This window comes from Euphorbia lathyris, chromosome 9 (assembly GCF_963576675.1).
Source record: "Euphorbia lathyris chromosome 9, ddEupLath1.1, whole genome shotgun sequence".
In the NCBI taxonomy this organism is placed as follows: Eukaryota; Viridiplantae; Streptophyta; class Magnoliopsida; order Malpighiales; family Euphorbiaceae; genus Euphorbia; species Euphorbia lathyris.
This window is the reverse complement of record NC_088918.1, coordinates 51,846,669-51,861,252: the sequence shown is the minus strand read 5'-3', so window position 1 is coordinate 51,861,252 and position 14,584 is coordinate 51,846,669. Positions and strand designations below refer to the sequence as shown.

The window sequence follows — 14,584 nt, the reverse complement described above, 5'->3', positions numbered from 1 at the left end:
ATAAAATTCGTAAGAATTAGTCACAAATTCATCTTGATGATAATTATTTTGGTTGATGGAATTTCATGATCACCAAGTATTCGAATTCAATTATTCATTCTGCTACAATAACCCAATATATCTAATTGAATCAGTTTAAGATGATGATTTCTCCTATTTTCATCTCGTAATATCTCATCAAGACATTCGATCAATTTGTTCTTCATTCTTTCACTATATAGAATATCAGCCATACTCGCAAATATCACTTATTTGACTTTATTAATATTTTCTAATAATTATATATTCTTGAATTTTGTAAGTAAGAAAAACAAACAAAAGAATTGAAAAAAAATGGTAAATTCCAAAAAAACCCCTGTGGTTTGATGTTGTTCCAAAAAAACCCTTGTGGTTTGTTATTACAAAAAAAAAGGACTGTGGTTTGCGCCGTTACCCGAAAAACGGAAATTGGCTTAACATTGTTAAAGTGCTGACGTGGCACAGGGGTAAAACGGGAAAATGGAATTTTTTTTATTTTTTTTTATTTTTTTCCCTCTTCTCTCTCCTCCTTCTTCTTCCTTCTCCCTCTTCTTCTTCTTCTTACTCTTCTTCTTCTTCTTTCTTCTTCTCTCCTCTTCCTTCTTCTTCTTCTTCTTCTTCTTCTTCTCTCCTCTTCCTTCTTCTTCATCCCTCTTCTTCTTCCTTCTTTTTTTTTCTTTTTTTTTTAAGTTTCGGAAATTTCCAGATTTGCGGAAATCTGCCAGATTTCTGGAATTCCAGATTTTCGAAGAAATCTGGAAATTTCCAGATTTCGGGAAAATTTCAGATTTCTTCGAGTAAGGGAATTTTAAAAAAAAAATAGAAAAAAAGAAGAAGAAGAAGGAAGAAAAAAAAAGGAAGAAGAAGAAGGGAGAAGGGAGCAGGAAGAAGAAGAAGGGGGAGAGAAGGAAGAAGGAAGGAGGAGGAGAGAAGGAAGAAGAAGAAGGAATAAGAAGAAGGGAGAAGGAAGAAGATGAATGAGGAGAGAGAAGAGGAAAAAAAATAAAAAAAAAATTCGATTTTCCCGTTTTACCCCTGTGCCACGTCAGCACTTTAACGGTGTTAAGCCAATTTTCGTTTTTCGGGGTAACGGCGCAAACCACAATCTTTTTTTTTGTAATAACAAACCATAAGGGTTTTTTTGGAATAACATCAAACCACAAGGGTTTTTTTTGGAATTTACCCAAAAAAAAATGAAGCGACGAAAAAGATAATTAGGAGAGAACCATCTTCCTCTCGGTTTTTTTTTTTTTGAAATAAGAGAGAATGTCAAGACATAAGCGTATAAAGAGGAGAGTGAAAATATTTTTTGCCCATTAATTAAACATTTTATTTTTTCTTAATGAAGTATTAAGTCCATAAATTAATTTTAGTTAAATAGAATTAAATTGCAATTGTAACCACTCAGTAAAAAAAACGTTTTATAATTAATATGTGAAATTAATTATATTAATTAGAATCATTATGCTCAACATTTGAGAATTTGAAGAGATTCAAATAATAATTTTCTTAATTAATATTTTTCAATAATTTGTCCTATGATCATATTTCATTTTCATCTGTTAAAAACTTTTGAAATATTAACAACTTTGTACGAACCATAATATAATAGTTAAAAATTATATAAACCAATGTTGCAAAAGCAATTATCTCAATATCCATAATTAATGTACATTTTTAGGATTTTGAGCATCAAAATTTATTTTTATTTACATTGATTTTGAATTCGTATCTAGCATAATCCACATTCTTCAAGAATAAACATCTTATCAAGCGTATTAGACGTTTACAATCTCCTTGTCTAGAAAATTGGAAAAAAATAACTTCTTGATGATGATAATAATAATAATAATAATAATATAACATAATTTATATTGAAATAAACTTCATTGTAAGTATAATATTCCAATATCTCTTTAATATTTTATTTAATGTCTCAAACTTCAATGAACAACTATCGTGTGAAATTTTATATCTATTTGTACCAAAATACATAAAAATAAAAAATACAATCCATATCAATTAGCTAAACTCAAACTAAAAAAATGAGTGGATTTCAACATGTTTCGAATTAGAAAAATTAATCTAACTTCAATTAAAACTAAAAATTGAGTTCATAAAAAGCCGAAAATCTAAATTTTAGTTAGAGTTAAAAATCAAAACGATAACACCTATGAACATATACTAAAAAAGGATGCAAATATACAAAATCTTTATTTTAGTCATTTTGAAAAATAAATAAATAAAAAAGAAAACATGGATAAGGTAGCGAGAGGTATGGAATCTGGATAACGACAGAAATGGAATTTCATCTCTGAAAGATGAAACTATAACAACAATTGTTTAATAAAAATAAAACAACAGCACAATGGAGAAAGCCAAAAATTGAGTTCATATAAAGCCGAAAATCTAAATTTTAGTTAAGAGTTAGCAATCGAAATGATAACTGATAATGTAGAATCCTTGTCTTTCCATTCATTGATAATGTGATATATATACACAAGATATATGTGTGAACATGATAATTACAAATCAATTATATTCCTAAATTACAGCAGAAATATCCATATCTAATACACCCCCGTAGTCGAAACGGGAGGTGGTCGAACGTTGAGACTAGAGCGGAAGTCGTCGAAAAGAATTTGTGGTAGACCTTTGGTGAAAATATCTGCAATTTGATGACGAGAAGGAACATGAAGTACCCTAACCTCTCCTTTAGCAACCTTTTCTCGAACAAAATGTATATCCATCTCAATATGCTTGGTACGTTGGTGTTGTACAGGATTACCAGTGAGGTAAACTGCACTCACATTGTCACAATATACCAAGGTGGATTTACTAATAGGGCAATGAAGTTCAAGAAGAAGATTTCTAATCCAGCAAGTTTCAGATACGACATTAGCAACACCACGATACTCTGCTTCAGCACTAGAACGAGATAAAGTGGGTTGCCGCTTAGCAGACCAAGACAGAAGATTGTCACCAAGGAAAACACAATATCCTGAAGTAGAACGTCGAGTGTCAGGACATCCCCCCCAATCTGCATCTGTATAGGAGACCAAGGAATCTAGTGAAGAGGTTGTGAATGTAAGTCCGAACTCTAGGGTTCCTTTAACATATCGAAGAATCCGCTTGATAGCTGCCATATGAGACGTTTTGGGATCGTGCATGAATAAACAGACTTGCTGAACAGCATAACTGATGTCTGGGCGAGTGAGAGTCAAATACTGTAATGCACCAGCTAAACTTCGATACTCAGATGGATCATGATAAGCAGAACCAGATGAAGCACTCAGTTTTTGCTTAGTGTCAACAGGTGTTGTACAGGAATTTGCTGAAGAAAGACCGGCTTTAGAAATGATCTCAGTAGCATACTTCTTTTGAGACAGAAAAAGAGAGCCGGCGCTCCGAGTGACAGATATCCCTAAAAAATAACTCAATGGGCCAAGATCTTTCATAGCAAATTCGGAACTCAATTTGTTGATAATTGACTCTCGTAGAGCAGTGGAAGAAGTAGCTAGAACGATGTCATCCACATATAAGAGTAGATATGCCATCTCTGCTCCCCGACGAAAGACAAACAGTGAATGATCAGATTTACTGTGAGAAAAACCCATGGTAGACAAGAAAGAGGCAAACCGTTGGTACCACGCCCGTGGTGCCTGTTTGAGACCATAAAGAGACTTTTGAAGAAGGCATACATGATCTGGATAGTTGGGATCCCGAAATCCCAGTGGTTGATGCATATAAACAGTCTCATGAAGATCCCCATGAAGAAAAGCATTTTTTACATCCAGCTGATGTAGTGGCCAACCTTTAGAAAGTGCAATACTTAATACAGCTCGAATTGTTGCTGGCTTAACAACTGGACTGAAAGTATCACCACAGTCTACCCCAACAAGTTGATTCGCCCCATTTCCAACAAGTCTTGCTTTGTATCTTTCAAAAGATCCATCTGCATTAAATTTGTGCCTGAGAATCCACCAACTACGAAGAACATTAGCATTAGAAGGACGGGGTACGAGGACCCACGTCTTATTTTCAATAAGAGCCTTATATTCTTCAGTCATGGCTTGTTTCCAATTAGGGTCTTGTAAAGCAAGTGAGGGATTAGAAGGAATAGGAGAAATAGTGGTGGTGTGTAAGTTGAGCTTTCTTTGGGGTTTGAAAATTCCAAGTTTAGCTCGGGTTGTCATAGGGTGAGTCGGTTGGGTTGGGTTGGCGTGTATAGGATCGGGAGAAGGCGGGGAAGTGGGCTGTTGTGGGGAGGTGAGCTGTTGTGGGGAATTTGTGTTTGGGCCGTGTTGAATTGGAGAAGGAAAGGGACTGTCGAGAGGAGAAGGGGGACTGTTTTGGGAAGATGGGTTGGGACTGTTGGGCCGTGGTGAAACTGGGCTTTGGTTAGGAGTGGACGCATTAGTGGGGAAGGGAATAATGGGTTGGGTTGTTTGTGTAGGTGAGTTGGAAATAGAAGAAATGGGAGGGGAGGCCGAGACATGTTGAGTGGAAAATGGAAATTTGCTTTCATTGAAAATAACGTGACGAGATATAATTATTTTCCGCGCGGAGATGTCGTAACACTTATAGCCTCGATGATTGGATGGATATCCAAGAAACACACATGGAGAGGACCTAGGTTGAAGTTTATTTCTAGAGGAAGAAGGGACAAGTGGGTAACAAAGACAACCGAAAGTGTGTAAGTGAGTATAAGAAGGAGTACGATTGTAGAGAATTTGAGTCGGTGAAAGAAGACTAAGATTTTTGTGAGGGAGAATATTTAAAAGATAGGTCGCATGAGCAAGAGCATGAGGCCAGAAAGAATGAGAGCAAGAAGCATGTGTTAGAAGAGTGCGAATTATATTATTGATTGTTCGAATCGTTCGTTCAGATTTACCGTTTTGGGAGGAAGTATGTGGACATGAAAAACGGAATTGCATACCATTATTGTTAAAAAAAATCATGAAAATGACTATTGTTATACTCACCACCATTATCACACTGAAAAGTTTTGATATCTTTTTCAAATTGAGTACGTACGTAATTTCGGAATGTGAGGAACACAGAAAAAACTTGAGATTTATTTGCTAAGGGAAAAGTCCACAGAAAATTAGAATAATCATCTAGGAAAAGAACATAATATCTATAGCCACTAGAACTTAGAACAGGAGATGTCCATATATCACTATGAATAATATCAAACGGCATTGATGACATATTTTTAGAAGCATAAAAAGGCAATTTAATATGTTTCCCAAGCACACAAGAATTGCAAATAGAAAAATCAACATTTTTAGGACAAGAAATAAAATTATTAGTTCGAAGATTGTCTAAAATTTGAGGACCAGGATGGCCCAATCTATTGTGCCAAACTGAAGGAGATAAAACAGAAGCATTTAAAGCATAAGAAGACTCTGAAGAGGAGGATGTGACTGGATATAAATCACCGGTGCTATTACATCTCATAATAGGGATCCCCGTGCGCAAGTCCTTCACAGAGAAACCAACAGGATCAAATTCAACGGACACATTATTATCAATAGCAAATTTCCGCACAGATATAAGGTTTTTGATTAATCTAGGGGCATGTAAAACATTGTTCAATTCTAGGGTTTTGTTGTTTGTTTTTAAGGATGCATTACCAAGACCGATAACAGGAATACAAGTGCCATTACCTACTACGATACTCGTGTTAGGACTCTTATTTAAATAAGATGTGAGTTTACCTCCATCCCCGCTCATGTGAGAAGTGGCGCCGGTGTCCATATGCCAAGGTTCTGAAGGTGGTGTGATTGTCAAGGTGTGCATAGCCGCCTCAATGTTTGTTGGAGTGTAATACTGGGCCAGATGGGCCTGCGGATGGGCTCCCAATATGCCTGGCTGGACTGCAGAAGAATTGTTATTAAAAACAGGCCCGCGAGTTGCACCATGAGTTGCACCATGTGAAGAATTGGGCCAAGAAGGATAAGGACATGGGGGATAGGCCCATTGGGGCGCCTGTCCAGTCCATGGCCCGTACCCCCATGGCTGTTGTAAAGAAACAGCCCCTGACCAGCGAGGACCGCTATTTTGCTGCCATCGTCCGCCTCTGCCCCGTCCGCCTCTGCCACGGCGATAATAACCCCGGCCACCGCGAGCAGCGCCAGAATTTTAAGGGAAAGAAGGCCGAACGTGATTTGAATATGGAGGAGCTTGATTCGACGGGGACTGTTGGGCGATAGTAACGGCGGCAATTTCAGATCCGACGGTGGCGGCTGTGCGTTTTTTACGGGCAGATTCTTCCAATAATAACATGGACCTTGCCTTTGTGAAATTGGGCAGAATGTCATTGTGGCGAATTTGTGTTCCGATTGTCTCGTAGGCGTCAGTGAGCCCCGAAATTAATTGAAGAACGAGACGATCGTTGGATACGGCAGCCCCGACGTTGCTTAATTGGTCCGAGAGGGACTTCAAATGTTGGCAGTAGGCAGAGATATCATCAAAATTTTCAAGTCTAGCATTGGACAGTTCTTGTTGTAAATAAAGTGCTCTTGAATTTTTATTATCGGAGAATTGTTGTTCTAGGAGTTTCCAAGCGTCGGCGGCTGTTAAATTTGGTCCGATGATACTGTTGAGAAGGTCTGAAGATATGGTTCCATAAATCCATTGCAACACGATGGCATCAACACGAGACCATAAACCTGGATTCTTTGCTTTCATAACCGAAGAAGAGGTTTCCGATTTATCGTCGGTTTCAGGAAGGATATGATCAAGAACTTGAAAAGCACGGGCATGTGTTTTAAAAAGTTCAGCCCAAGTGGTATAGAGGCCTTTGCCGGATTCGAGAGGATCACGAATAAAGGAGGTAATGTTGATAATGGAGAGGGCCGGATGAGTTGGTGCGGCGGCGGCACCATTGTTTTGTTCATTGTTTGGCATGGTGGCAGTAGAGTTTTTAGGGATGAAGAACGGCAGAATGAGGAAGAGAGAAAGAAGAGATTTGGGTGGGATTAGGGAGAGAAATTTTAGGAGAGAGTTTTTAGGAAAGAAATTAGGCTCATGATACCATGATAATGTAGAATCCTTGCCTTTCCATTCATTGATAATGTGATATATATACACAAGATATATGTGTGAACATGATAATTACAAATCAATTATATTCCTAAATTACAGCAGAAATATCCATATCTAATAATAACATCTAGCAACATATACTAAAAAAGAATAAAAATTTACAAAATCTTTATTTTAGTCATTTTGAAAAAAAAAAGACAAATAAAAAAGAAGACATGGATAAGGTAGCGAGAGATATGGAACCTGGGCAACGACAGAACATGGATAAGATAGCGAGAGGTATAGAACCTGAGTAACAACAGAAATGAATCTAAAAGATGAAACTATAACAACTATTGTTTAATAAAAATAAAACAACAACATAATTGAGAACAAAATAACTACAACATATGAAAAAATCGAATATTTACCTTCAGAAATATAATACTATCTATCGTGACCAATGAATATAATGGTGAAATACTATCTATCATGCTTTATATAGAAGTTTATTTGTGACTTTTAGATTTTCTTTGCTTTGTGTTTTTTCATCTTCTCGTAACTCTTGCTTTCTTTTATTATTTTAATTAATATGCTAGTAATTATTTAATATATTATAAATATAAATTTGTTATTTTTAATTAATTAAATATTTATTTTTAATTAACTAAATATTTTTAATCTGATTTTTTACTACGTTGACAACTCATCAAAAAGACCTCTAAAACACTTCTTCTCATTTCTCTCTGCTTCCGTAATTATATATAGTATAGATTATGTAAGTATAATGCGATTATAATATTAATTAAATTGAATTATAATCCTAATATATATATATATATATTAGGATTATAATTCAATTTAATTAATATTCTAATCGCATTATATATATATATATATATATATAATAGAATTGGTATTCTTTTTCTATTAAATTAGTTCACTTAATGTGATTAGAATACTAATTAATTAATTAAATCTAATTGGATTAGGAGTATAATTAAGAAATAAAATCTATAAATACCCACCATAGGGGTTTGGCCAACAAATGAAATTGGGGGCAAATTCTCTCTAATGTCCAACACAAATAATTACCTCGTTTGTTCATTCGTTTCTTAGTTCGTGTTGATACTATTAGAATCAACCTATTCGTGGTTGTTATACAAGGTTGATAAAAGTATGTTCAAACTTTGGGTTGATCTAGTTCATTGAAAAGTTTGATAAATCTACATGGGATATTTGTTTGCAACGGTAGATAGTTTTTCGGATGAGGTATATATGCTTAATCTTTTGTGATATGAAATAATAATTACGGGATAAGGGAATATAATTTTTTTTTGTTTTCCGTTGCACCTATGACGTTCTATTCCCAACATCATGAAGATTCTCACACCCATATCTGATACTTCTTGAGCAGATATGACACTTTTCGATATGCTAGAGCTGTGTCAGATGATGTGATTCGTTTGAAGCTATTCCCATTTACTTTAAAAGACAGAGCAAATCAATGGTTGAAGAACTTACAACCAAGGATGATCCGTACATGGGATAAAGTAGAGAAACTGTTATTGATTAAGTTCTTTCTGTTGAAGCAATTGATAAAGCTAAGAAACAAAGGGACACAATGTTGAGATTTATGTCCTATAGACAATTGTTTTAGGATATAAATATTTATAAATTAATTGTTCCTTTAATCATTTGTTTTATGAGATGTAGTATGTTTAACTATATAAAGACATCAATCTTTTATCAGAACTAATTAAGTTAAATAAAAGAAATCCCAAGTTTATTTAAGTGATCATAAAGTGTTCATACAAATATGAAGTGAGACTAAACTTTATAATAAACCAATAAACTTAAAACAACACCAAGTCACGTAATGTGCTAATGGGATCAACATAGTGTTGTTGAGACTTCCATGTAATAATGTCTTCTGTTGTGAACAGAGAGCTGATATCACAAGCTTTAGATATGGAGATATCTAAGCAATTACATGGATCCGGCGAAGGAGTTCATTAGGATTGGAGACCCGACTTGAGGTAACAGGATGAATGGATTATCTAGTGCCATCTGTTTCATTATATTAGCAGGTGTAAGTAATCCTTAGACTCAAACAATCGTTAATTAGTGATTCTAGATTATGGAGGGTGGTGCTAAACCCATTAAACCCATCTCAAGAACCCTCAAGCAACCGACCCACCAGGATGTCCCAAGTCCATACCCATAGAGCAACCCTAACCCAGTCAGACAACTTTATATAAAGACCTCCAAGCTCCTATAGGAAGGTATGTTGAATCTCTCTCTATACTTGAGACTCTATCTCTATAGATTTAATACTAACTTGAATGTCGGAATGGCCAAATCCCACATCTTAAGCACCCCTAAGCAATCGGTCCACCAAGACGACCCAAGTCCATACCTATGGAGCAGCCCCGACCCAGTCAGACAACTCTATATAAAGACCTCCAAGCTCCAATAGGAAGGTTTGTACTCCATCTCTAGATTTAATACTAACTTGAGCGTCAGAGTGGCCAAAGCCCACTAAACCCATCTCAAGCATCCTCAAGCAATCAGTCCACTAGGACGGCCCAAGTCCATACCTATGGAGCAGCCCGTCCTAGTCAGACAACTATACATAAAGACCTCCAAGCTCCAATAAGAAGGTATGTTGAATCTCTCTCTACTTAAGATTCCATCTCTCTAGATTTAATACTAACCTGAGCGTTGGAGTGGCCAAAGCCCACTAAACCCATCTCAAGCACCCCAACCAACCAGCCGACCAGGACAACCCAAGTCCATACCCATGGAGTAGCCTCGATCCAGTCAAACAACTCTATACAAAGACCTCCAAACTTTAATAAGAAGGTCTATTGAATCTCTCTCTCCCTAGATTTAATACTAATTTGAGTGTCGGAGTGACCAAAGCCCACTAAACATATCTCAAGCACCCGAAGCAACTGGTCGATCAGGATAGCCTAAGTCAATACCCATGGAGCAGCCCCAATACTGTTAAACAATTATATATAATGACCTCAAAGCTTCAATAAGAAGACCTGTTGAATCTCTCTCTCTATTTGAGACTCTATCTCTCTAAATTTAATACTAACTTGAGCGTCAGCGTGTTCCTAGAGACCAATCGCCGCACACGAGACGTCCGAACCCCAAAGACCTACGTAAGTTCCCATATCTCTATTACATATAATTTTTTAACTTAAAAAAAATTCATGTCTATTTTTATGTTTGTAATCTGTTATTAATGAGTGATAAAATGATGTACATGTGAAATGTAGATGACAAAATTCATGATAAAACTTATTAATATTAGGTAAATTTATTCTTTGCTGCTAATATTAAAAATAAAATTACACTATTTTAAATGTTAAAAAGTAAACTTAGGTTGCGTTTGTTTTACAACTTTTTAATTGTTGTTTGCTGTTTCATTTGGAACAGCAGTAATAAAGTGTTTGGTTAATCATTAAATAATGCTCCTGATTGCTTTTTGCTAAATAATTAGCTGCTGTTTGCATAAGCAATAAAATGCTGCTGTTGTAACTTTACTTTTGCCGGTTGGCTTTGTTTTCTCCTTAATAACCTTTAATATCAATTTTCTATTTTCTTTTTTTAAAATTAATGTTTATTTTTTGTGCTCCAGGTTTGGTTTTAATGCTTTCTATGACATGTTGATTCCCATTAATGGGAGCTATACTTCAGAAGCAATTTTTTTTAGCAAAAATATGATATATAATTACGCAGAAATTTGAATTTACTTTTTAAAGTTTCTTATATGAAATAATTTATTGTGCTCATAAGATGATTTTACTCCTTACAAATTATGTGTTTCTTTTGGCATTAATAAAATAACGAGATTTCCTCATAAAAAAATAAATAAAATAACGATATTTGTATAACCTTATACTTTAATCCATGTATTAGTCATTTAATTTAAATCATACCCATATTAGTCATTTTACATACTATCAGTAACAACTAATTATAATTTTACCAAATACTAATAATCAATCAGCAAATAGCAAACAACAAGCAGCAACAACAAACAACGAAGACTAACAGCAAACGGCAAAAAGCAACAGCTAAAACAAACGGACCTTTAGCCTTTGTTTGAGAAGTTAACGGAAGTGAGAGTTAAAGGAGGTAATGGAAATAGAAGGGAAGTGATGGAAATGAAAGTTAAAAGTTAACATTGTTTGAGAGTTTATAGAAGAATGTAAATGAGGTTAAATATTTAACTCCGTTTAAGAGACAATTTTTTTTTAAAAAACTCTACGTTACTTCCATTAACTCCCAATTTAGAGGTTAGAGTTTGGAGGTTAAAAAAAAAAAATAAATATTTAACTTTCATTAACCTTCATTTATTCTAAAAGAAACAACTCTCAAATAAAATTAATTTGATATTTAATTTAATATTCCATTACACTAATTTACTTTCATTAATCCCCTTTGGCTTTGACGATTACTACACCCAAAATAAACCGGTTCTCCAGGTCATTTTATCAACTTCCTCGGTCGGTCGTACCCTTAAGCTTTTCTGCTTTCTTATTCTCTCTCGGTAGCGGTTCTGTGTGTTTTTGAACTGTGTTTCTCGGTTAGACATCGCCGCTTCGCTCTCTGCTCTTCTAAGGTAGCTTTGCTTTCCTTCTTTATGCGATCTTCTTCCTTACTTTTATTTCCTATATTTTCATTTACTTCGTCGCTCCTGTTTGGTACGATAGAAAATAGAGGTACCGGACTTTAAGACCTTCGTTTACTGTAGTCTCTGTTTTCTTGTATTTTCTGTATTTTTCTTTCGTGTTAGGTTTTTTAACCTTCTATTATGCTGATTACCGATTCTAGAGTTCCTTTACTGTTACTTGAAGCGATTCTGTTGGAGAAATTTTAGTTTATTTTCATATTTTCATATTCATACTGAACATCTCGATATCATATTTGATAGCTCTCTCATGCCGTGGTTTTTAATTGCGATAATTTTTTGGTTGCGGGCCACATCTGTGATGTTTACTTTTCATACTTGTATCCGTGGATATATATATATATATATATATATATGGTTCTTTGACTTGCATGATTGGAGCAATGCGTTGACGCCTTTATCTATCATGGAAATCGGTTATATGTTTGGGAATCGTAGTTATCAACTAAGTAATCAACTGGCAATTTGATTCGAGTCTTGTTCATGCAGTAATACAAAGCCCAAAATGAAGACGACCAAGGGTAAAGGTCAAGGGGCATCAAAGGGCCCAAAAGAAGCTTTGAAGCCTGCTGATGATAGGTCAGTTCAATTTCATGTGCTTCATGATTATTGAGAATTATATGATGTTGTATGTTCTCTTTCTGGGATGATATGATTATTGAGAAGGGTGTTCTTTGATAATTAATAGGGTTTTAGTTTGCTGGCTAAATAATGTCTAATTGATCTCTAATGTTATATATTTGATGGTGGGTACAGCATTTATCGGAATGTTAGTGTGACAGAACATATGTATCTCTTATCATTTTCAGAAAGAGAAAGGCAGCGGCTGTTACTGATAAGAGTAGCAAGCAAGTGACTAAGAAGGCCAAAAAGGCAAAGAAGGATCCCAACAAACCAAAAAGGCCTTCTAGTGCTTTCTTTGTCTTCCTGTATGCACCTTCTTACAAATAATTGGCTGTTTACTTCAGTTTTTTCCTAGCAACTGTTCTAAAAAAATTTCATCCCCATTTTACAGTGAGGAGTTCCGGAAGACTTTCAAGAAAGAAAATCCGAACGCTGGAGCTGTAGCAGCGGTAAGCGATATTATATTTGATAATCTTTATTGTATCTGATTTTATTTGGATTACATATTATGATGCAAGCTATATAATAAGAAATTGACCATTGGTATGATTCTGTAAATGAAGGTTGGAAAAGCTGGGGGTCAGAAGTGGAGATCATTGGCTCCTGCTGTAAGTACAACAGTATTTTCCATACAGTCTTGTACCAAGCATCTGTTGGCTTGAATTTGATAAATGCATTATGGTTTCGTGTATACGAGTGGGATTCATATAAATTGTTCTTGGAGTTGGACCTAACTGGTTCTTGTTGGGGGGAAATTGGGCATGATTTCGTAATGCATTTGTGTTATTACGGGACTCCACTCCTATTGGAAGTTAAAATTTTCCTTAATGGCTTGCTTTACATAATTTTGAATGACGACTTGTTGGTTTGGCAGGAAAAAGCTCCATATGAGGCCAAAGCTGCCAAAAGGAAGGAGGAGTATGGAAAACTAATAGATGCTTACAACAAGAAACAGGTGAATCTATTGGCGGCATCCACTTTCCAGTCGAAAAAGTGTAGTAATTGCTTGTAAATTGTTTTGACTTTTCTCTTCCAAATTAACAGGAGAGCAAAGCTGATAATGGTGATGAGGAATCAGACAAATCAAAGTCAGAAGTGCATGACGACGACGATGAGGCTACTGGAGAGGTGGGACATTTATTTTCCTTCTCCATAATTCCAATGGGTTGTCGTAGTTTGACTTTCCAACATACTCGCCACCACTACTTGACTATATTCTTGAATCTTATTTGGGGCTCAATTAACTGGACGAGTAGGCATTCTCATGATCGAGTGTTTTAGCGCACATGCACAATCTTCATTTTATTCACTGGTTTTATTTATCATCTCTTAATAAAGAAAAAGAATAAAGGTAGTCAAAAGGTGACTAGTGTTAAGCGAGTGATACCATCATTTCTCTTTTGCAACATAAATTGCAGTGAGTAAAATTTCATCTGCGTTTCCCTAATGCGTGTTGCTTTTATGTCTTCAGAAAAATGAAGAGGAGGAAGAGGAAGAGGGAGAGGAGGATGACGACTAAAATAAGGATATTGGTGAAAAGAGTTTTTGATCCTGTAGATACATTTTGCTAGGCCATATGAAGAAATTGGGGAAACGTTTTTTGTTTTTTGTTTTATTTGGAGCAGGGAATGTGTATTTCCCCTGGTAAAATGATATGCCCTATTAGTTATTACATGGATACGGCCATTTTGGATAGAAGAAGGAATATATGGTCAATATCTTCTTTAATGTATAACTAAATTCTATTCTAATTTCTACTACTATCTGGAAAAAAAAAAGTTCAATTCTACTCTTTGCATCTGGTCCTGTCTCGTCATCATACAGAGACGAGTATTTAAAGGACGTTAACTGCGATGCCAGTGATCATGGAATTTACAGTATCTATTTGTGGAGAAACAGAAAGGCAAATCTTACCTTGAATGTTTCATTCAACCAATGGACTCTTAAATAAAATTAAAGGTGAATAGTATTTTATCTTTGACGTTGTATAGTTATACTCTTAATATGAAAAAGAATTCTGGATTTGTTTCAAAAAGGAATTCATTCATTCATGATTGTCTTTATTGCGATGATGAGTGGTCAACAATATATTAAACTCACTCCAATAGAAGAGAGTTTAATAAAAGAATATAATGATTGGTTCATTATATTTCATTGGAGATACTTTTAGCGTCTGAAGTTATTTTTATATTTTATTCCGTG

At 35.2% G+C, this 14,584-nt stretch overlaps 1 protein-coding gene across 1 annotated transcript; it reads left to right on the top strand.

The window, feature by feature from the left end:
* Nucleotides 1–11,546: 11,546 nt before the first annotated feature.
* On the top strand, nt 11,547–14,171 carry LOC136205115 (high mobility group B protein 1-like). Its single transcript, XM_065995598.1, has 8 exons — nt 11,547–11,689; nt 12,248–12,337; nt 12,568–12,687; nt 12,774–12,831; nt 12,946–12,990; nt 13,257–13,337; nt 13,427–13,510; nt 13,854–14,171. Exons 2-8 carry the CDS (start codon nt 12,264–12,266, stop codon nt 13,899–13,901), a joined length of 510 nt encoding a protein of 169 aa, XP_065851670.1. The 5' UTR covers nt 11,547–11,689; nt 12,248–12,263; the 3' UTR covers nt 13,902–14,171.
* Nucleotides 14,172–14,584: the final 413 nt, after the last annotated feature.